Here is a 23,890-nt window from a genome sequence, read left to right on the forward strand (position 1 = left end):
CATTTTCACAGGGTCAAGGCTTTGTGCAGGATCTTTATTTTATAGAAGCTGATTTCTTGTCTTTGGTTTCAGAGAGGGTACGTCAGAGAGGTATTTTTGGTGTTGAAGTTCTGGGGTGTGATCCAGCAGGTGGCACTTAGGTGTACTGATCAGTTGGCAGACTCTTGCTCAGATGGGTGGCTCCACAATTTCCTCACAATTGCAGTCATGCTCCCTCTCAATGCTCTGAAAGCATAGGTTCCTCCTCCCTTGAGTGTTGGCTGTAGATTGCAGCTTTGTACTCCTGGGCTGCCCACTGCAGTTCTAGGGTGACCTCAGTGTTTATGGTCCTTCCTCAACAAATTCCCTGAGGGGGGAAGGTTCCCCTCCCTCTGTGTCGCTTCTGGGTGGGCCTTCATCCTGTCTTGCTTTTCTCCATTCTCCATGGGTAGAGTTTTTTCCTTGATTAGTCTTGATGCACGTACTTGAATGATTCAACTATTTACTCACCCCTTCCATTCCTCCCTGTGAGAGCCACACATATTAGCTGCTTCTAGTCAGCCATCTTGGTGACCACCCCCAATAATGTGTTTTACAATTAAGAAATATACTTCTAAATAATCTATGGATTGAAGAAGTAATCACAGTGGCAATCAACAAAATCAAAATTTTAGTGAAATGATAATGAAATACTGTAAGAACTGAGGTAAGCAAAGAAAATGCATAGCTATAAAAGACAGGAAAATCAAACAGCTGATCATCCATTTCAAAAAATCTGAAACAGCAGTGGAGAAGTTCAGGACTGCCACCCCAAAATACACTGCTATGGAACATTGATTATTTTGAGCTAAAGGGACTCTGACCTTCCTTTTTCTTCCTGAAAGCAGGAGATGAAACTCTCATGTGAAAAGCGCCCTCCTTGTGCCAGAGGAAAGAAAGACATTTTTAACACCAGTGATGAAAAATCAAGACCAAGAGAAATCTGTATACATAAACCTTAATAAACTAACCTTACCTTCCTAGCTTCTTCTCCACAATTAACTGTTCTAGTCGAAACTCCATATTCTTGTTACATTTTCACAATCTAATGCTCTTTGTCCTTCCTAGTATTATAAATATTCAGCTCTAACTGCTTTTTTGTCTTTGTTTTTCTGGCATAGGACAGACGTTATAACCAGAGAAAAGCATATGACCCTAGGAGGGTGGTGGAAAACTTTGCTTCCCTAAAGCAGCAAACCCCAAAAAAGTAAAAGAAAGGAAACAAAGAGTAGTAATAAATGTCAAAGAACACTAAAACACAAAAGAGAAAATGCCAAAAGTTAGTTCTTTGAAAAGAATGCAATTAATGAATACCAAGTGAGATTTAACAAAGAAAAAAACAGATAGCACAAATAACCAATAATATAGTTGATGAAGAAAACATAACAAATCCTCTGACCATTAAAAATATCCTAAAAGCGAATTACAAACAACTCAATACCAATAAACTTGAACATTTACTAGAAAAGTTTTAGTAAAATCCAACTTACTGAGAAATCCTAGAAAAATCCAACTTATGGAAACTTCCACAAGAAACAAAATCAGAATAGTCCTACTGGATACATAATTTAAAACCTTCCAAAGAATAAAATTACTGTCCTAGATTATTATACCTTATTAGTGAATTTTACCCAACAGTGGGTGCAGGGGGGTGGGAGACACATAGAAATTTTTTTTTTTTTTTGAGACAGAGCCTTGCTCTGTTTCCCAGGCTGGAGTGCAGTGGTGCGATTTTGGGTCACTGCAAGTTCCGTCTCCCGGGTTCACGCCATCCTCCTGCCTCAGCCTCCCGAGTAGCTGGGACTACAGGTGCCTGCCACCACGCCTGGGTAATTTTTTGTATTTTTAGTAGAGATGGGGTTTCACCATGTTAATCAGATGGTCTCCATCTCCTGACCTCATCATGATCCACCTGCCTCAGCCTCCCAAAGTGCTGGGATTACAAGCGTAAGTGAGCCACCGCGCCCAGTCCAGAAATTTGTTTAACTCTTATTTTAAGTTCAGGGGTACATGTGCAGGTTAGTTATACAGGAAAACTCATGTCACAAAGGTTTGTTGTATAGATTATTTTGTCACTCTAGTATTAAGTCTAGTACCCATTACTTATTACTCCTGATCCTCTTCTTCCTCATACCCTCCACCCTCTGGTAGGCCCCAGTGTCTGTTGTTCCCCTCTATGTGTCCATGGACACATAGAAATCTTACACAGATTTTTCTAGGAAAGTGAAAAGTACAGAACATTAACCGAGTAGTATATAACTGTGATATAAAACTAGACAAGGACATTTGAAGACAGAGAAATTATAATTCATTGCTGAAAGTCAAAATCCTAAACAGAATAGATGAAGACCAAATCTGGTGACATATAAAACAGAGCATCATCATATCAGGTTTGGTTTATCCATTCAAAAATATATATATTAATTGATATAACTGAGTACATTTAATAAAGAAGTTTATATGTTCATTGTAATAGACAACGAAAAAACATTTCATACAACTTATACCCACTTATGATAAAAACTCTTAGCAAACTGAATAGAAGGAAATCTCTCTAATCAAAACCTACAGAACACATCACTCAGTGGTGAAATGTTCAAAGTTTTCTCTTTGTGACAAGGTATCCTATTAATATTTCCATTCAACCTCATACAAGAGATCTTAGCCAGTGTGATACAGTAAGAAAAAATAAAAACTATAAGGATTAAAAATGGGGGTGGGAAGCTATCTATATCTACAGATAATGTAATTTTACATAAAATATCCAAAAGGATATGCAGATTATTAGAATTAATAAGTGTGAATAGCAAGATTACTGCATATAAAGGTCAATATACAAAAATCAACCGCATGCATATGCAATGGCTCATGTAATCCCAGCACTTAGGGAAGCAGAGGCAGCAGGACCACTTGAGCCCAGGAGTTTGAGACCAGCCTGGGCAACACAGTGAGAAATCCTTCTCCACAAAAAGAAAAAAAAAAAAAAAAATCAACAACACTCCTATGTATCAGTGACTGTCAGAAAATGATTTTTAAAAGATAAATTTATAATTACACAAAAAAGTACCAAATACTTAGATATAAATCTAATAGAAATGTGAAAAACTTCTGCAAGACAAAAAGCTATAAAATATTAATTAAAAAATTAAAGTTCTAAATAAATAGAGCAATATACTATGGTCTAGAATGAATTTTTTTATGTGTATTTTTCTCTAATTTATATATTCAGCAAAGTTAAAATCAAAATCTCAACAGACATTTTGGTAACTAGACACATTGATTTTATAATTAAGACATAAATATAAATGTCCAGAGTATCTCTCAATAGATTTTGAAAAAGAAGCATAACATAGGAGGACTTGGTATAAAGCTACAGTAATGAAGACAGTGTGATACAGACTAAATATATTCAAATATCAAAAGAACAAAGAGTCTAGAAACAAACCTACAATATGTATGAACACTTGAATTTATGAAGTAGTTAGCATAGATAATGGAAGAAAATAATGCTTTCAATAAACTAAGTCAATTAAGTATCCATATAAAAGGAAAAAAAAACAAAGTTCTACCTCACAGTATACACAGAAACCAAGTCCAGTTGGATTACATATCTAAACGTGAAAGGCAAAACACAACTTTAAAAGGATATAGGAGAATATCCAAATGACCCTGGAGTATGAAACGATTTCTTAAACAGAAAGCACTAACCGTTAAGAACAAAAACTGATAAGGAGATTGACTAATTAAAAGGGACTTCCATTTATCAAAAGACATCATAAAGCCAGTGAAAAAGCAAAAAGCAGTGTGGAAGAGAGTGGCCACAGTTATAAAAGAAACAACCAGATTATTTAAAATTCTTATATATCAGTAAGACATATGGTTTGGTTTTGGTTCTGATTTTGACTTGGCTTAAATTGCTTGACGAACAGGTGAGCCTTTAACAACACTTTGGTTTTAGTTTTTATTTTGATTTAGTGTGAATTAGATGAGTGAGTGACCTTTTACCCTTTCCTTCTTGTAGTGTGAATGTTGTTTTGTCTCAAGAGAAAAATAGGTCAGACACAAAGTAAGCCCACTCCGCTAGGAACTGTGTTAAAAAATTTCAAAAAGAAAAAAGGAAAGTCATCAAATTATCAAAACTTACTTTATTAAAGTGCATGTTACAGAACCTTAAGAAATGTTTTGCAGGAAATTATAGAGTTACGTTAATCCCTTAGAGGTGAAGATCTCTGTGTGAATTAGAACTGTCCTCTTTTGGTGTAGGATGGCCCCACCGAAGGAACTATAGACAAGGAACAACTGGCCATGTATTTAAGGTGGTGACAGAGGTCGGAGGACAGCCAGCGTACCTAGATTAAATTCCTTTATATTGATTCATGGTTAAATATAGACAAAACCAGCATAAATTTAGCCCTGTTTAACAGCTTATTGCAAAAAAGCCAAAAGTAAAAGTAAGAGCAGCTTCACCAGCAGACACAGAGTTTAAAAAGGGAGTCCCAGAAACAGCAAGAGAAGCCAGTTTTGCAGGAGCCGCCAGAGATAATAGAAATTCTTTCTCCATATGTCCCAGCCTACCCCGCTTTACCGAGGCCAACACCCCCTCAGAAACGAGATTCAGGAGCTAACACACCCCAGGTCTCACCTCGAAGGGGAGGATCAGAGCCTCCAGAGGCCAAGGAAGAAAGTCAACATAGTCAAGTGCGCCGTCTCAGATCTGGTCTTGCTGGAGCTATGCAAATGCCTCTTAGGGAGACGCGAGGACTATATACTGATTCTCAGTAGCCTCAGGGTTAAATGGGGTGTAAAGCCAGAATGCTTTATAGAGTCTCTTATAAAACTGACTTAGGCTTTTGTCAGCTCCTTGAAGCATTCCTGGAATCTTTTTTTATATTACTTGCTTTTTTCTACCAACTCTTAGCCTCTGCAGAAGTGCTTCTCAGGCTGTGCAGCAATGGCCACGATCAAAGCTGGAGATCTTCGCAGGAAGGAGGAGGAGGAGTTGCTGAAACAGCTGGACGACCTGAAGGTGGAACTGTCCCAGCTACGCGTCGCCAAAGTTACAGGCGGTGCGGCCTCCAAGCTCTCTAAGATAGGAGTCATCCGCAAATCCATCCCCCATGTTCTCACAGTTATTAACCAGACTCAGAAAGAAAACCTCAGGAAATCCTACAAGGGCAAGAAGTACAAGCCCCTGGACCTGCGGCCTAAGAAGACACACGCCATGCGCCACTGGCTCAACAAGCATAAGGAGAACCTGAAGGCCAAGAAGCAGCAGCAGAAGGAGCGGCTGTACCCGCTGCGGCAGTATGCGGTCAAGGCCTGAGTGGCCCATTGTCAATAAAGCACAGCTGGCTGAGGAAAAAAAAAAAAAGTGCTTCTTGGTACCTCTGCAAACGCTGAAGCTGAGTTGCATTCTCTGGGTGTTTTTTTCCCCTTTTTCCTAGAGTTTAACAGGCTCTTTTCTTTATATAATTTTCCATGCGTAGACTAGTCAGCTGCCAGTGTAACTAGAGCAGGGCTTGTTGTCTCCTCAAGCTTCAGCCGTGCGTAGACTGTTCAGCCTCCGGAGTGACCAGAACAGGGCTGTTGTCCTCACCCAATAGAAAAAGTGAGGAAAAGACTTGAACAGGCTTTTCATAAAAGAGGATACTCACGTGGCCAATAAGCACATAAAACAGCGCTCTGAAACCATAGAGGTGCTAGTACAAACCCACGAAAATGACTGAAATTAACAAGACTTACAATACCAAGGTTAGTAAACATAGAAGAAGAATAAAAACTCACACAGTGATGTCTGGGAGTAGCAAGTTAGTACAATCACTTTGGGAAAACAATTTGGCCCACCAGGTCCTACCTCCAACATTGGAGATCACAATGTGGAGGGCACAAACATCTAAACCATATCATTCTGCTGGTGCCACAAATCTCATGTCCTACTCACACTGCAAAATACAATCATCCCTTCCCAATAGTCTCCCAAAGTCTTAAGTCATGTCAACATCAACTCAATCAAAAGTCCAAGGTCTCATCCAAGACTCAAGTCAAATTCCTTCCACCTATGAGCCTGTAAAACCAAAACAAGTAACCTGATACATCAAAACAAGATACATTGGTGGTTCAGGTATTAATCAGCCAAAAGAAAGAGGCAACAGGCCACAAGCAAGTCCAAAACCCAGCAGGGCAGACGTTAAACCTTAAACTCCAATATAATCCTTGACTTCATGTCAGGCAACCTTGTGTGAGGGGTGGGCTCCCAAGGCCTTGGGCAGCTCCACCCCTGTGGCTTTGCAGGGTACAGCTCCGATGGCTGCTCTCACACGTTGGACCTGAGTGCCGGACCTGAGTGCCTGCAGTTTTTCTAGGCTCAGGGTACAAGTTAACAGTAGATCTACCATTCTGGGGTCTGGAGGGTGGTGGCCCACTTTCCATAGTTCCACTAGGCAGTGCCCTAGAGGGAACTCTGTGTGGGAACTCCAACCCCACATTTCCCCTCCACACTGCCCTAACAGAGGTTCTCTATGAGGGCTCCACCCCTGAGGCAGGCTTAGCCTGGGCACCCAGGCTTTCTCATACATCCTCTGAAATCTAGGGGGAAGCTGCCAAGCATCCTTCGTTAGACCTCTTAACACCACGTGGAAGCCACTAAAGCTTATGTCTTGCACCCTCCAGAGAAGCAGCCCAAGCTGTACCTGGGCCCCTTTGAGCCAAGACTGGGGCTGGAGCTGGAGCAGCTAGGATGTGGGAGGAGTGTCCTGATGCTGAGCAGGACAGTGGCACCCTGGGCCAGGTCCCTGAAATCATTCTTCCCTTCTAGGCCTCTGGGCCTGTGATGGGAGAGGCTGCTTCTAAGATCTCTGGAAAAGGCTTTCAAGGTCTTTTTCCCATTGTCTTAGATGTTAGCACTTGGTTCCCTTTTGGTCATGCTAATCACTCTAGCAAGTGATTGCTCCACTGGCTGCTTGGATTCTTTCTCTATCACAGGGCCAAACTCCAAATTTTCCAAATTTTTATGCTCTGCTACCCTTTTAAATAAGTTCCATCTTTAAGTCATTTCTTTGTTCCTGTACTTGATCACAGGCTGTTAGAAGCAGCCAAGCCATGCCTTGAATGCTGAGAAATATTTTCCACCAGATACCCTAAGTCATCACTCTTTAAGTTCGACCTTCCACAGAACCCTAGGATTTGGCCACAATGCAGTCAAGCTCTTTGCTAGGGTGCAGAAGGGTGACCTTTACTCCAGTTCCCATCAAGTTCCTCATTTCCATCTGAGAACTCATCAGACTAGTCTTCACTGTCCATATTTCTATCAGTATTTGGGTCACAACCGTTTATCCAGTCTCTAAGAAATTCCAAACTTTCCGTCGTCGTCTTGTCTTCTTCTGAGCCCACCAAACACTTCCAATCACAGCCCGTTACCCAGTTCCAAAGCTACTTCCACATCTTCAGGTATCTTTACAGCAACGCCCCACTCCTCAGTACCAATTTTTTGTATTAGACTGTTCTTGCAGTGCTATAAATACATATCTGAATCTGGGTAATTTATAAAGAAAATATGTTTATTTTGGCTCATGGTTCCACAGGCTGTACAGGAAGAATGGTGACCACATCTGCTTTTGGTGAGGGCCTCAGGAAGGTTACATCATGGGGAAGGCGAAGCGGAGCAGCATATCACATGGTGAGTAAGGGAACGGGGTTAGAGGGAATGTCTCAGACTCTTTTAAACAACCAAATCTGCATGAACTGAGCAAGAACTCACTCATCACCAAGGAGATGGTGCTAAGCCATTCATGAGGAATCTGCCCCCGAGATCCAATCACTTTCTACCAGACTCCACTTCCAACATTGGGAATCACATTTCAACATGAGATTTGGAGGGTACAAACATCCAAACCATATCAGCACAGAAGGAGCTTATTTAGTAAAACCACCAGAAACAAGAACAGCAGTTTCCCCTCTCACCTACCTCCCACAAACCGTCCTATAAAATATCTCAGAGACCAGAGATTATAACAACTTTGAATAAAAGGCTACAAGACCCAAAATAATGGTAACTTAATTGTTTTGAAAGCTTTGTTATAAATTTGCATAAATACTCTAAATGCCTTTAAGTGAATGAATGAACCTAAAAATGTATATTGATATCACACTAGTTATTTAAAAAAAAAAAAAAAGAAACAAGAGAATATGGATTCCATTTCTTATCTAGTGCAGTTCTTTCTCCCTTTGCACGCAAAGTACTTCTAGTACAGAACTGGTCACACTGTATTTCTAAATATTTATCTATCTGCCTCCCCCTATTAGATCCAAGGCTACATGATGAAAATCAGTTTACACAAATTAATGTGAGCCTGGTATGTGTCAAGCACTACATTACTTTATGGAGAATAAAAGTGTACAACACACACATGATTTATGACCTCCATGGACCTTACATAAGGTTACAGGATGCTTCTCATAGGAAGTGATGTTTAAGTTGAGACCTAAAGGTTAACTGGCAGTTAGCTAAACAAAGTATGGCAAGAAACACATCCCAAGCAGAGAATACAAGTAAGTCATAAGGTGGGAGGTCGCTCCTATATTCTTTATTTCCACTAGCACTACACATTGCATAGTAAATATATTCCATTAGTGATAATGAGATGATGGGGAAAAGTGTGACAAGATGGAGGAATGAAAGAAAAAAAAAATTAAGTCAATATAGGAGCAGGCCTATTATATCCAAGGTTCTGTGTTTTAGATTGACAATTCACACTTAAATATGCTATTTAATTAGGCCTTTATAAAAATGAAAAATAACCACCAATCAAGGGTCCACCCAGTAGCTGTTTCCCATGACACTCTAAAGTATTGTGGAAGAGAAGCAATTTCAGCAGGTAAAATTTTGACATTCCTCTGCTCTACAAGAAAGTGCTCAAAAGAATAATGTATCAGATAGAAAGAGCAAAGTATTTATTTCCATCACCTTACTTATCCAGCCATTTTCTTCCTAAAAGCACTTCTTGTATTTTAAGAATCCAACAGCAGGGTCCAAATCTTTCTTACACCCACTAACTCATCACTCAGCATAGTGTGAATAATAATACTCTCAACTGTTCAAAACACATACCTTGGGTTTTCACAACAGTCAAAACTCAATTCCTAATTATACAAACATATTGTGACTATAAAGGGACGTAAATAACAAGACTAATGTTTCTCTCTACCAAAATAAGTGTATTAAAAAGTGATGTATGCTCTGTGGAGAAACTGGAACTTGTGTGCCCTGCAGGTGGGAATGTAGAATGGTACAGCCACGTGGAAAACAGTATGACGGTTCCTCAAAAGATTAAAGAACAGAATTACTAGATGATCCAGCAATTCCACTTCTAGGTAAGCAAACGAACTGAAAGTAGAGTCTTGAAGAGATATCTGTACACCCATGTTCACAGCAGAATTATTCATAGTAACTAAAATGTGGAAGCAACCCATAAACAAGTGAATGTATAAGCAAAATGTGGTATATACATACAATGGAATATTGTTCAGCCTTTAAAAGGAAGGAAATTCTGACATATGCTACACCATCAATGGACATTGAGGACATTATGCTAAATGAAATAAGCCAGTCACAAAAAGGCAAATACTCTATGATTCCACTTTTATGATGTCTCTACAATAGCCAAAATTGTAGAGACAGAAAGTAGAATGATGATCGCCAGGGGACAGGAAGAGGGGAGAATGGAGAGTTATTGTTTAATGGACATATAGTTTCAATTCTGCAAGATAAAGAGTTCTGGAAATGGATGATACTGATGTTTGTACAATATAAATATACATAATACCAATGAACTTTACATTGAAGAATGGTTAAGATGATTTAAGATGATTTATTTGGCCGGGCGCGGTGGCTCAAGCCTGTAATCCCAGCACTTTGGGAGGCCGAGACGGGCGGATCACGAGGTCAGGAGATCGAGACCATCCTGGCTAACACTGTGAAACCCCGTCTCTACTAAAAAATACAAAAAAAAACTAGCCAGGCGAGGTGGCGGGCGCCTGTAGTCCCAGCTACTCGGGAGGCTGAGGCAGGAGAATGGCGTAAATCTGGGAGGCGGAGCTTGCAGTGATCTGAGATCCGGCCACTGCACTCCAGCCCGGACGACAGAGCCAGACTCCGTCTCAAAAAAAAAAAAAAAAAAAAAGATGATTTATTTATTTTACCATAATAAAATAATTGGGAAAAAAAGTAAAATTTTTCTGTCTAGAAATACACAATTAGAGATCAGATTGAGGACATATCAACTTGCCTCAAACACAACAAATTGGTCTGGTGCCATTTAGAATGAAATCAATTATAACGCTGTGATCCCCTTCCATGATGTGCTGGTTATTCACATTGAGTCACTTAAAATTAATGATCTCATCTCATTTGTGAATAAATGAACCTGTCTTTCCTTCTAATAAGTTAATCTTTGAAGTAAACTAGACTACAAGAACAACTCATGAATTAACTAGTTCTAGAACTCAAAGTTTTAAAAGAGAAAAAAGGTGCTTCAATAAAATCCAAAAAATGAAAAAACAAAAAGTCATATGGTACTATGGTTTAGATATGGTTTGTCTGTCCCTACCAAATCTCATTTTGAAATGTGATCCCTAGTGGGGTGGTATTGACAGGTGGCTCCAGTGGGAGGCCTTAGGATCATGGGGACAGATTCCTCATGAATATCTTGGTGCCATTCTCTCAGTAGTGAGTTCTCACTCTGGGAAGATGGAATGAGTTCTCAAGGGAATAAGTCAGTTCCCAGTAAAGTGTGTTGCTATAAAGCCAGGACACCCTTTAGGTTTGGTATCTCTTCACATGTGCCTGCTTTCCCTTTGACCTTCTCTGTCATTTCTGATGTGGCACCAAAGCTCTCACCAGAAGCTGAGCAGATGTCAATGCCATGCTTCTTGTACAGCCTGAAGAATAATGAGCTAAACAAACCAAATCTTTTCTCTATAAATCACCAAGCCTCAAGTATTCTTTTATAGCAACACAAAATGAACTAAGACATATAACAGATAGACAAGGTCCTAAGCCAATAGTATTTAAAGTACTAAAATATAGCAAATTCCTATCTTTATTTATTTATTTAGAGGTAAGATGTCACTGCCACCCAGATTGGAGTGCAATGGCATGATCTCAGCTCACCGTGAATGAGCTCAAGTGATCCTCCTACCTCAGCCTCCCAAGTAGCTGCGACTACAAGTGCATACCACCACGCCTGACTAATTTTTGTATTTTTTGTAGGGACGGGGTCTTGCCCTGTTTCCCCGACTAGTCTTTAACTCCTGGGATAAAGTGATCTGTCCGCCTCAGCTTCCCAAAGTGATAGGATTACAGACATGAGTCACCATGCCCAGCCTGGTTCCTATCTAGAATTTCCAGTAAGAAATTGTAACTTCTACTGTGTTCACCGGTATTATCTGCTCAAAAATTAACCATAAACTTATTTTTATATTTTTTAGAGGAAAACAAAATTTAAAGGGCAGTAGGGAAGGAGAGTTTACTGTTTTGTTCTTTCCACATTTCTAAAGTATTCCTCTTCCCTGAAACCAAGGCTAATGGAAGAATAGGGTGGAGTTCACAGAGAACGTAGCAGCTATCCATAGAGTCAAAGGGAAAATTTAGGGCCCTTAAACAACAGGTATTTTATAAAAAGCCAATTCCTCACTGCTATGAACTTGAATATTTATGTCATCTCCAGTATTTGTGTCTTCTCCAAGATTCACATGTTGAAATCCTAATCAATCCCCAATGTGATGACATGTGGAGACAGGGCCTTGGGGAGGTAATCATGTCATGAGGGTGGAGTGCTCATGCTGGGATTAGTGCCCTTATAAGAAGAGATACAAAAGAGCTTGTTTCCCCTCTCGGTTTCCACCATGTGAGGACTCAGCAAGATGATAACTGTCTGCAAGCCAGGAAGAGGGCCCTCACTGGAACCTGACCATGCTGGCACCCTGCTCTCAGACTTTCCAACCCCCAGAAACGTAGAAAATAAATGTGTTGTTTAAGCCATCTAGTCTATAGTATTTTGTTACAGCAGCCCAAGCAGACTTAGACATCCATGTACTCACTTCCAAGAAAAAGAAAACTTAAATAGCATTAAAGGCCAATATAACTCTTCATTTAACTCAAAAAAACAAAGAAATCATGAATATGACAAATCTCAATGGCAAAGCATAACTTCACTTTAAAAGACTACCATGACTATAAAACAATATGGAAAACAGATTATACGTTAACTCTTTTAGAAAATGAAATACAGTATATAAGTACTATGAATTAGAATCATTTAAAGTACAGACATAAACAACGAAGAATGGAGGAAAGAGAAAAAATGGCACTAAGGTGAATAAATCCTTTAATATGTTGTTAACAGACTGTTCTCATAATAAACAAAATTGGAGATAAACAAGATATAGGAATAAAAATGTCCACAGGCACCAAACTATAATCCTAAATTAAAAACTGTCTATGAAAGCAATATAATAGCAGGCACAAAAATTTCATAGAAAAACTATGTACAAATTTAAGTCTTCAGAAGATTATAAGTTATTTGTTAGGAGGTGATAATTTCAACTCTGCTGGCCTTTTAGCATCCTATAACTACCGAGAGTACAACTAAAATTTTAACTAGGAAAACCAAATAAGAGTAGTAAGAGCAATTAAATCTTTTTTAAAATGGCCAGGCCTTTCCCAAATGCTTTCCATACACCATCACTGATCTTCACACAAATCCTGAAAAATGGGTATAATAATTGCAAAGTGCTGCTTTTGTTTTGAAAACACAGAAAGGACAACCAGGTATTATACACTTCCTGATACAAAGTATATACCACTGTGAATTTTTTTTTGGCAAAAAGAAAAAAGAAAAGAAAATCAAACAATTCATATCAAGACTAGAGAAGTAATTACTTTTCTTTTTCTTTTTTTTTGAGACAGAGTCTTGCTTTGTTGCCCAGGCTGGAGTGTAGTGGCACAATCCTGGCTCACTGCAATCTCCGCTTCCCAGGTTCAAGTGATTCTCCTGCCTCAGCCTCCCAAGTAGCTGGGATTACAGGTGCACACTACCACGCCCAGCTAATTTTTTTATTTTCAGTAGAGACGTGGTTTCATCATGTTGGCCAGACTGGTCTCGAACTCCTGACTTTAGGTGATCTGCCTGCCTTGGCCTCCCAAAGTGCTGGGATTACAAGCGTGAGCCACTGCGCCCAGCCATAATGACAATTTTAAAAAACACATGGTGATTAATTTGCAAACTCCAGGCTGTGGTAAACTACAAAACAACTAGGCTTCTTTAACAAATAAACACAAAGCGGGGTAAAAACCAGGGAAACCTATGGCTTAAAAGATACTTGAGAGGCATACTAACCACTGAGGTGTATAGACCTTGTTTGAATCCTGATACAAATAAATTTTTAAAAATTTCTCAATCAGAATTATTTGAACATATGCTGGATATTTTATGTCATTAAGAAATTTTCCTGATATTTTAGAGGATAATATTTATACAGAGTTTATATATGAAAAAGAGTAAACAGAAAAATATACACATAAAGTAACACAATCTCTGAAAGTCCTTTTAAAAAAGTGAGGAAAAGGAGTATGCGATATTTTTACCAGATATTTATTTGACATGACCATTACTTATGTAATAAGTCAAAGAATGTTCAAAACTAAATGAGAGATTAATTACCGGTGTGTGACACAGAATATATGTAATTTGGGGGAAGAGTAATATTCATTATGCATAAATGGTAACACTGTAGATAGACATGCTCCAAACAACTGATAATTGATTTATCTGAACTTTAAAACGTCTACTCTCAAATTGGGGGAAAAAAACTTATGACCACAACAAAATTAACTGCAGATCAAATATTACAAATTTTAACTTCAAATTATTGGAGAGAGGAACTGAAAATTGAATATTTATCTCATACATGAAGAAATAACTTATCTTTGAGGGAGCATAAAAAATAAAAATGTCCCCAAATGTAATAACATTTTAAACATTTACAAAAATAAAAACAAAAGGAAAACTACAAAGGTAAAAACTGTAATGTACAAAGAATCCACTCAATTATGTAAGATATTAAGACTTCATTTATTTCACTGAACTAATATTTTTGAATACCTACTATGTGCCAACCATTGTTCTAGGTGCTTATCCTTGAAGGGAGAGTTACTACAAAGGAGCACAGGAAAGTCTACTGGGGTGCTGGAAATAGTCTACATCTTCACTTGTGGTTACTTGGATATACACATAGGTAAGAGTTGTGGACTTCAGTGTAAGTTGTACATGAAAAGTTCATTTGTGTTGCTTTCCATTTCTGCTAACTGTTCTTATACACACTACTTCAATTTTAATTCACAGAACCTTGAAACAAATTTCTACATAGAGTACTACATTTATTATGACAGATGTTTTAAACAATCCAGGAGGAGAAAACAGATGTATACATTTAAAAAATGTTTCCATTAATAGAAAATAATTGTATCAGTAGGTTCTATTGATATATAGCACAAAAGTATTAATTGAACGCTTTTCAAATGTTTATTTCTCCATCAGCCACATACTTTATGCCGCCAGTTATGAATTTAATGATTTTCTCCCATATCAACATTTCTCAGTAGTCAGTGTACCAAATTCATAACTTTTGCTATGCACTACTAGCACAGTTACTTAATTTTTTTTACTGGCCTTTAACTTTGATTAGCCTCAACTAATAAAATCCATTAATTACTGGCTTAAGCCAAAAGTTGCATATTTTCTAATATATGATATATAACTGTAAAAATTACAAATGTTCATCAATGTACTAAAGTCATTTCATACAACCACACTGTCTTATCCTCATGAAATATACATTCTCAAGTCATTCACTTTTCCGGTGCTGATGTAGCATGAGGAGATACACAAATATTATAGTTGCTATCAGTAAATCTCTTTTTTTTTTTTTTTTTTTTTTTTTTTTTTTTTTTTTTTTTTTTGAGACAGGGTCTCCCTCTGTCACCCAGGCTAGTGCAGTGGCACAATCTCGGCTCACTGCAACCTCTGCCTCCCGGGTTCCAGCAATTCTCCTGCCTCAGCCTCCCAAGTAGCTGGAATTACAGGCGTGCACCACCATGCCCAGCTAATTTTTGTATTTTTGTAGAGACATGGTTTCACCATGTTGGCCAGGCTGGTCTCGAACTCCTGACCTCAGGTGATCCACTCTCTTGGCCTCCCAAAAGGCTGGGATTACAGGTGCGAGCCACCACACCCGGCCAGTAAATCTCATTTTTAAGTCCATAGCTCTATTGAGAACTAGTTGTGGACCACTTTACATCTCTGGACCTCAGTTTCCTCATAAGTAAAATTATGAGGCTAAAATATCAATTATTGAGACTCCTTAAAATTCTAATATTGTACAATCTAACAGCCAGCAGTTTTACCTTCTATCTATATACTACTGACATAATCACTGAAATGCAAAAGAATAGGTATATGGTACCACCCCAACTTTAAGGTCCATATTAGGACCTGTCTTTAGAGTAATAAATTAAGGAGGGTGGTGGGCTGGGTTTGGGGGGAAGCAACATGAGGCAACTTACAATAATCACAACCAATCAATAAAGTACATTAATTACAGTTTTCTAAGGTTTTTTAACTTCAATTAAAATATTTTTATCCTACCTAAACAGCAGAAATTCAGTTCTTCAAAAGAAAAATCAGTTCAAGTAGGAAACCAAAACAGTATGTTAAATATTTTATTACAATTGAAATACACATATATCTCCAAATCTTTTGATGGAAGGCCTTATCACTGAGTATAAATCTGTCAATTAGAATTACTTATCTTCCTTGCTTAAACCACAGCTATAATACACGGGTCTGAGAGCTCTACGGGTAGTTCTTTAAAGTGAAGCAAAATTTAAAACATTTGTAAAGCCATCAGTTTGGAGAATCCTACATGTTCTAAATACTCTCCTAGCTTTTCTAGTTATCTAAATTATCTTATCCATACCAAGGCAAGCCCAGGGAAATGCCTACAAAAAACAGTGAGTTGCAATACAGAAGAGTCCTGAGCTTAGGGAACCCAAATATTTTATAATGGACAGCAAGAATGACTGCCTTTTCTTTTCCTAAGGAGGAAATACTTTCATTATCTTCCAAGGCTGCTCACTAGATAAACATTCTTGAAAAGACAGTCTAAAGTAACAGGCAGTCACGGCTTTACTTATAAGATATGCAGAAAGGCAAGAAATCAATAAAGAGTTGTCTTCCAATTGTCTGTTTATCCCTGTCTACTTAACTGCTACCAAATACAAACCCCTGTAGCATTTCGCCTTTTAATATATAAGTATTATTGTTGGCCAGGCATGGTGGCTCACACCTGTAATCCCAGCACTTTGGGAAGCCTAGGCAGGCGGATCACAAGGTCAGGAGTTCAAGCCAGCCTGACCAACACGGTGAAATCCCATCTCTATTAAAAATACAAAAATTAGCTGGGCATGGTGGTGCATGCCTCTAATCTCAGCTACTCAGGATGCTGAGGCAGGAGTATTGCTTGAACCGGGACCCAGGAGGAGGAGGCTACAGTGAGCCAAGATCATGCCACTGCATTCCAGGCTGGGCTACAGAGCGAGACTCCATCTCTTAAAAAAAAAAAAAAAAAAGGAGTATTATTAATAACAGAAGATGAAATTATGATTCACAAGCCATTTCTAAGAAACTTCACTCTTGTAAATGACAGTTAGTTGTAATTAGAATTTTTTCTATGTGCTTTTAGACAATGTGAACAATCCTTTTATAAATAAATCATGCCTTGTCGAATCCAGTCTTAATAACCAAATGCTTCTGCAATGAAGTTAATCATCACCTGAAACGCTTCAGAAATTAAACAAATCAAGTGAGTACTGTAGAAAGGGTACATCCTAAAAGTAAAAGATAGTTGTCGCATCAACATAGAAAGCCAAAAAAGACAAGGAAGTGTAATAGAATTTCACATACACACACACACACACACACACACACACACACAACGATATAGCTACAGCTATAGATATAGACAGCTACTAGGGAAGGCTGAGGTGGGACGATCACTTGAGCCCAGAAGACAGAGGTTGCGATGAGCTATAAAGGCACCACTACACTCCAGCCTGGGCAACAGAGGGAGACCTTGTCTCAAAAAAAATAAAAATAAGTAAAGTATAGAAACTTTAAAATTCCATCACATTTTTCACTTCCTCCAACCTCCTCTCAAGCTATAACACAATCTTATGCCAGAATGAACTAAGGAGACCAAAGTCCAAAACAGGGGTAGTGTGGTCTACCTCTGAAAAAGCAGTAAGAAGTTATTATGTCACTACTTCATTTCAATCTTAGGTTTTTTTAACTATGCCAAAGCTAAAATACCATCATGAATTTCAAATGTGAGAAACATTAAGGATTCTAAGCTGTTTCTTATACTAAGGGTTTCTGACTAGGAACAACAATTTTTTAAAGCGTTATGAACTAACAATCAGAAACTGAACTAGGATATTAAGGTGCATACTACAAGGAAAATACAAGACAATGCTGAAGCTTCAGAAAAATAAATTTAAGAAAACTGGAATCCTTGCTATTTTTCCCTTCTTGGGCACTTGTTACTATACCCTTCCAAAAACAAATCAGTTGGGGAGTGGATTTGTAGAAACCTAATCAAAGCTTAGAAGGTATGACAGATTAAGAAACCCAGCTGAAACCTTTTGAGCCTCTAAACCATGAAGCAACTAACCATTTGTATTTGCCTTAGAATAGCAGCGTCATCCCAGCTCTGGATTACCTACCTGCTACTACAAAACAGGAAAAAAAAAAAATCTTATTTAAGCCACTGTTCATTTGGCTTTCTATTAAAACAGCAGATCTATATCTGAATACATCATTGAAACCCTTTCTGCGAAGAACTGAAGAAGCTGGTGGGGAAGAAGACTCGAGATGAGAATAGGCTCATTATTCAAAGTTCAGCATGGCTAAAGTATAGTAAGCAACGAGGAGAACTATCCGAGATAAGGCTCCAGAGACAGTAGAGTCTGGATTTTATTCACTGTGAAAGAGGAAACCAACGAAAAGCCTGTACAAGGCAGAAACATGATCCACTTTATATTCGAAGACACATTACTAGTCGCTTTAAATGCATTATTATATCATGTAGTCATCATATAAACCCTATAAAGCAAGTAATTTTTCACTATAGCCCCATTTTCAAAATGAAAACACAAAGGCACAGAGTGGTGAAGTAATATGCTGATTGCTCATTCTGCACCATCTCCAAGAGCCTCTATGATTCCTTTAACATGTCAAGCAGATTTCCACATTTTTTTTTCTTTTCTTTTCTTTTTAGACACAGGGTCTCATTCTGTTGCCCAGGCAGGAGTGCGGTGGCAAGATCATAGTTCACTATAATCTCAAACTCTTGGAAACAAGGGATCCTCAGCCTTGCCCAGCCTCCCAAGTAGTAAGAACTATAGGTGTGTGCCACCAGGCCTGGCTAATTTTTTTTTCTTTTTTTGTAGAGAAGTCTCACTATGTTGCCAAGGCAAGTTTTGAACTCCTGGCCTCAAGCAATCCTCCCTCCTCAGTCATCCAAAGTGCTAGGATTACAGCTGTGAGCCACCATACCCAGCCTCCATAAGGTTTTTGTATCTGCTGTTCTTTGCCTAAAACACTCTTCCTTCAGGTTCACTCTCTCACTTCTTCCAGGTTTATTTGTTTAAATGCCATTTTATCAAATAGATCTTCCCTGACCATCCTAGCTACAAATAGCAAAATAGCAACTTGCCTCCTCCCATTCTTTTATTTACCTTCTTACCAACTACTTTTTTCTCCAAGACACTTAACACCTGACACACACATGTGTTTGTCTATATCCCCAAATATAAGTATAGTATATTATATCCCCAAATAGAAGTGCTCTATGATAAGTAGTTTGTTTTGTTCAGTCAGGTATTCCCAATACCTAGAAGAGTGCCTACCACAGTAGGTGCCTATCACAGTAGGTGCTCCTTAAACACTTAAGAATTGCGGGCTGGGCGTGGTGGCTCAAGCCTGTAATCCCAGCACTTTGGGGGGCCGAGACGGGTGGATCACGAGGTCAGGAGATAGAGACCATCCTGGCTAACACGGTAAAACCCCATCTCTACTAAAAAATACAAAAAACTAGCCGGGCGAGGTGGCGGGCGCCTGTAGTCCCAGCTACTCGGGAGGCTGAGGCAGGAGAATGGCGTGAACCCGGGAGGCGGAGCTTGCAGTGAGTTGAGATCCGGCCACTGCACTCCAGCCTGGGCAAGAGAGCCAGACTCCGCCTCAAAAAAAAAAAAAAAAAAAGAATTGCGGACTGGCAGAGATGAGGAGCTAACTTTATCATCAAGCAAACAGATTCTTTACAGTATAATAAAGCAATAAAGGCATGAAGGCTTAATTCACTTCCCGGAAGACGTAACAAAGGAGTATTAGGCTGAAGATCTTCCACTTCAGAAACAATGTAAATTCTCATCAATGAACTACATAAATGAACCCAACTATATACATAATAAATTGCCATCACTATTATTTTTATTAAATGTTATAGTACCATTGTATTAGTTCATTCTCACACTGCTATAAAGAACTGCCTGAGACTGGGTGATTTATAAAGAAAAGAGTTTGACTCACAGTTCCACAGGGCTGAGGAGGCCTCAGGAAACTTACAATCATGGCTAGGGGCGAAGGGGAAGCAAGGACCTTCTTCACATGGTGGCAGGAGAGAGAAGAGTGAGCAAGAGCAGGGAAAATTGCCTTATAAAACCATCAGAAGTGATTTTTTTTTTTTTTTTTTTTTTTTCTTTGAGACGGAGTCTTGCTCTGTCGCCCAGGCTGGAGTGCAGTGGCTTGATCTCAGCTCACTGCAAGCTCCGCCTCCCGGGTTTACGCCATTCTCCTGCCTCAGCCCCCCGAGTAGCTGGGACTACAGGCGCCCGCCACCTCGCCCGGCTAGTTTTTGTATTTTTTTAGTAGAGATGGGGTTTCACCGTGTTAGCCAGGATGGTCTCGATCTCCTGACCTCGTGATCCGCCCGCCTCTGGCCGCCCCAAGTGCTGGGATCACAGGCGTGAGCCACTGCACCCGGCCAGAGTGATTTTTAAAGTCATTGTATCACCTTTTATGACTCAATTAGTATCATAAAACAAGCACAAAGAAAAACAAGTTGTGTTACTTAAGTGACACCATTCTCCTTTTCTTAGCTTCCAAGCAGATCAGCAATCTAAATGTGACTTTCAGTAATTCAATGGTAATAAAGTTTTCCCTCCATCATTCAAGTTAGGTACAACTAGGTTATAAAAACTAGCCATAAAAAAGGATGAGTTTGAGTCCTTTGTAGGGACTTGAATGCAGCTGGAATCCATCATTCTTAGCAAACTATCACAAGAACAGAAAACCAAACACCGCATGTTCTCACTCATAGATGGGAACTGAACAATGAGATCACTCGGACTCAGGAAGGGGAACATCACACACCGGGGCCTATCATGGGGAGGGGGGAGGGGGGAGGGATTGCATTGGGAGTTATACCTGATATAAATGACGAGTTGATGGGTGCAGCACAGCAACATGGCACAAGTATACATATGTAACAAACCTGCACGTTATGCACATGTACCCTACAACTTAAAGTATAATAATAATAAATAAATTATAAAAAAAATAAAAAAATAAAAATAATAAAGTTACAGTAGATAATTATTCTTCTGTAAAAAAAAAAAAAAAAAAAAAAAAAACTAGTCCCTTCAGACCAATTGCTTGTACATTTCTACAGGCACCTTTTTGGCAAACCCACATGGATTTTAAGAAACGGAGAATAAGGAGAGAGAAAAATATTAATAAGATATATCAAATTGTGACAATATGTGAAGAGTATTGTGTATACACAAACAGGAAACAATTGAAAGCCTTCAACATGGGTGGGTGGGGGGAGGGATAACTGAATTAACAGGCCATGTAGTAAAACTTAACAAATCCAGTAGTCTTGAAGGTACAGTAATAGTTTAGTTTTGAAGGTATAGTAATTGAGTACTGGGCACTAAAAAAAAAAAAATTAACCAAAAGGCCGGGCGTGGTGGCTCACGCCTGTAATCCCAGCACTTTGGGAGGGCGGGGAGGGCGAGGCAGGCGGATCACGAGGTCAGGAGATAGAGACCATCCTGGCTAACACGGTGAAACCCGTCTCTACTAAATATACAAAAAATTACCCTGGCGTGGTGGCGGGCGCCTGTAGTCCCAGATACTTGGGAGGCTGAGGCAGGAGAATGGCGTGAATCCAGGAGGCGGAGCTTGCAGTGAGCCGAGATGGCACCACTGCACTCCAGCCTGGACGACAAAGAAAGACCCCGCCTCAAAAAAAAAAAAAAAAAAGAAAAGAAAAAAAGGCCAAAAAATGCACAGAAACTGACAAATCTGTTCCTTAAAAATTTTTTTTTTAAACAAAAATTTTTTGTTGTGGACTGTATCTGAGGCACTATCTTCTCTAAGAAGAGAAAAAAACCGGTGCTCCTTAAGCTGAAATATTTTAATTTCTGATATTCACCCCAATTAAACTAGGTGGTATCAGAAAATGAAAAGCACTTAATATATTAAAGAAAACACCATAGTGAAAAAAAAATCACTAAAAATTATCTATTTTAAGCAGAATTATTTGATGTTGCTTAAACATAGCAAAACTAGATTATTTCACTTTATATTTGTTAAAAATCATAAAATCATCTCCCTTCATCACACACTGAATCTACAAAGTAATTAATAATGAATACAATGAATGCTTATATGTATTATGATCATGGCAAATCTATAAAGGCTGAAAGGCTTGGGTTCAGCCAATGAAGTTAATATTGTATTATAAGATATTTTAAAATGTTATATCCACCTAGAAACTATAGCAGTACTGGATTTTTGTTTTAACCTGTCCAGACCCATTTCCCCTTCCTCTGATAACATCCACCTTGATCTTCTTTTGGGAAAGGAACATCCCTCCTCCAACATATGCTATCTTGGTACTCCACGCTCTCCTAGCAAAAAGAGTGGACAAAAAAATCTGAGCCAGACCAATCAGTCTGTATCTGTCTGTCTCTCTCTCTCGAGAAATGTGAATCATGAGCAGAGTGATCACGTGAATGAAAAACAATCACAAAAAAAACTATCCTAATGGGGGCTCCACAAAGATTGTTGCTTTCTGCTCTCTAGATCCCTAAAACTATTCAAATGTCTATTATTTCTAAAACTCCATTCTTCATCTTTGAAGAAAATGAGCTTATCATCCTAGCAAATCATTTAAGTTACCCAAAGCTTTCTCTTACTTGAACCAAAAAACCCTTAATTAATATAGGTACTATTTCAGACATTTGTAACTAAAATAGTCTACCTTTGAATAAGGAAATAAAATAAAAATTAACTTCAAAATATTTTTAAATGAATCTACAAAAGTGAAATCAATGTCAGACCTAGAACATTTTAAAACACCATGTATCCTACCATAAGAAAAAAATACAATAGCATAGTATGTATTTATGTGTTTCTTGCTAGGTTTTTAAACTGCATTACATGAGACCTATCCTATAACCATATCCAAGTCCAGGTTTTTTTTTAAGTCCAGGTTTTGATAATAATCATAAGGAGAAAAAAATGTTTACTCAGGAATCTCTTCTTCAATTTTCATTTGGATCCTACTACTCAAGGTGCCTTCTCTGGAGCTCCTGCTTCATTTCTTCTTACCCACTATCAAAATGAAGGATTTGTGGTAAACTACATGATTAGGACTAAGAAGAAAAACATTTCTAAAAATATCTATTTGAGCAGCTGGCTGATATTTCCATTTGTCTGACTGATCTTGCAATCCACTGAAGTCTTTATGAGGCAAATACAGGAGCAGACACAAACAAGTGATGACCAGCCCTCCGAAAGCACTTGACCACGAACAGTCTATATCAACAACTTAAAGGGGGGAAACTCAAGCGCTCAAATGAGACTATTACCCTCATCTCCACCTCATTACCTACCGATTATCCAAAATTCTAAGCTGTATTAAGTGCAAAGATTAAAAATGTCTTTCAAAGAAGAAATGTGATTTCAGTAGGAAAATAAATACATCTATATTCCTACTATGGCCTGGGACTTACTATTCACCAAAACAAGTTAATTCCAGCACATAACCAACATCCATCGTCATTTCCAGTATGTGAGAAATGAGGCAAAATAAACAGAAGATAAAATCCCTATCTAGGAAAGAACACAATTTAATTGGAAAGACCAAAAAATACACATGAAATAAAATACTCATATGCAATCAATATTATAATTGAATATGCTACATTTTACCTTTTCTCCTAATATTTTTACTGTAAACTAAAGTGGTTTAAGAAGGGAAAAATACCTGAGTGCTATTTTGAAACCAAGAATTGTATTCATTAATGAGATTTTTTAAATGTCCATTTATATGTAGTTAGAAACAAAATTAAATGCAATTTTTATCTAACATTTTTCTTCAATTCAACAAGTTCCCAATTAGCACACACTAGTTTGGCAACTGCCATTACAGTACCTCAAATGTTCCTGCAAAAGACTTTTTCAGGCAAGGATAGGAATGTTTCTGTTAAAGAATGGGAGAAGAAGGAAAAGAAACACAATTTTAAATTGAAAAGTGTTACAATTTCATTTCCTGTCAAGTATCAGACTTGGTATTTAAACACTGGGCTTCTGGTATACACTTTTGTTGCTGCAACCCCAATTTACTGACCTTCTCAAAAATCATATACTATTGGAATCTAGAGTTGCTTACTACCAATAACGGGCTAAAG

General features: G+C 38.4%; 2 protein-coding genes across 5 annotated transcripts in view; one reads left to right on the top strand and one right to left on the bottom strand.

Annotated features, from left to right (window-relative positions):
- OSBPL8 (oxysterol binding protein like 8) overlaps window positions 1-23,890 on the bottom strand; it is a 217,602-nt gene that overhangs the window by 168,184 nt on the left and 25,528 nt on the right. The gene's annotated exons all lie outside the window — the stretch shown is intronic.
- LOC126930939 (60S ribosomal protein L35-like) lies at window positions 4,964-5,375 on the top strand. Its single transcript, XM_050748552.1, has one exon. It carries the CDS (start codon window positions 4,970-4,972, stop codon window positions 5,339-5,341), a length of 372 nt encoding a protein of 123 aa, XP_050604509.1. The 5' UTR covers window positions 4,964-4,969; the 3' UTR covers window positions 5,342-5,375.

This window comes from Macaca thibetana, chromosome 11, assembly GCF_024542745.1.
Source record: "Macaca thibetana thibetana isolate TM-01 chromosome 11, ASM2454274v1, whole genome shotgun sequence".
Taxonomy (NCBI): Eukaryota; Metazoa; Chordata; class Mammalia; order Primates; family Cercopithecidae; genus Macaca; species Macaca thibetana.

Bases quoted from the DNA above. Each gene is read 5' to 3' on its own strand.
- LOC126930939 (XM_050748552.1), top strand. From the start codon at position 4,970: ATGGCCACGATCAAAGCTGGAGATCTTCGCAGGAAGGAGGAGGAGGAG.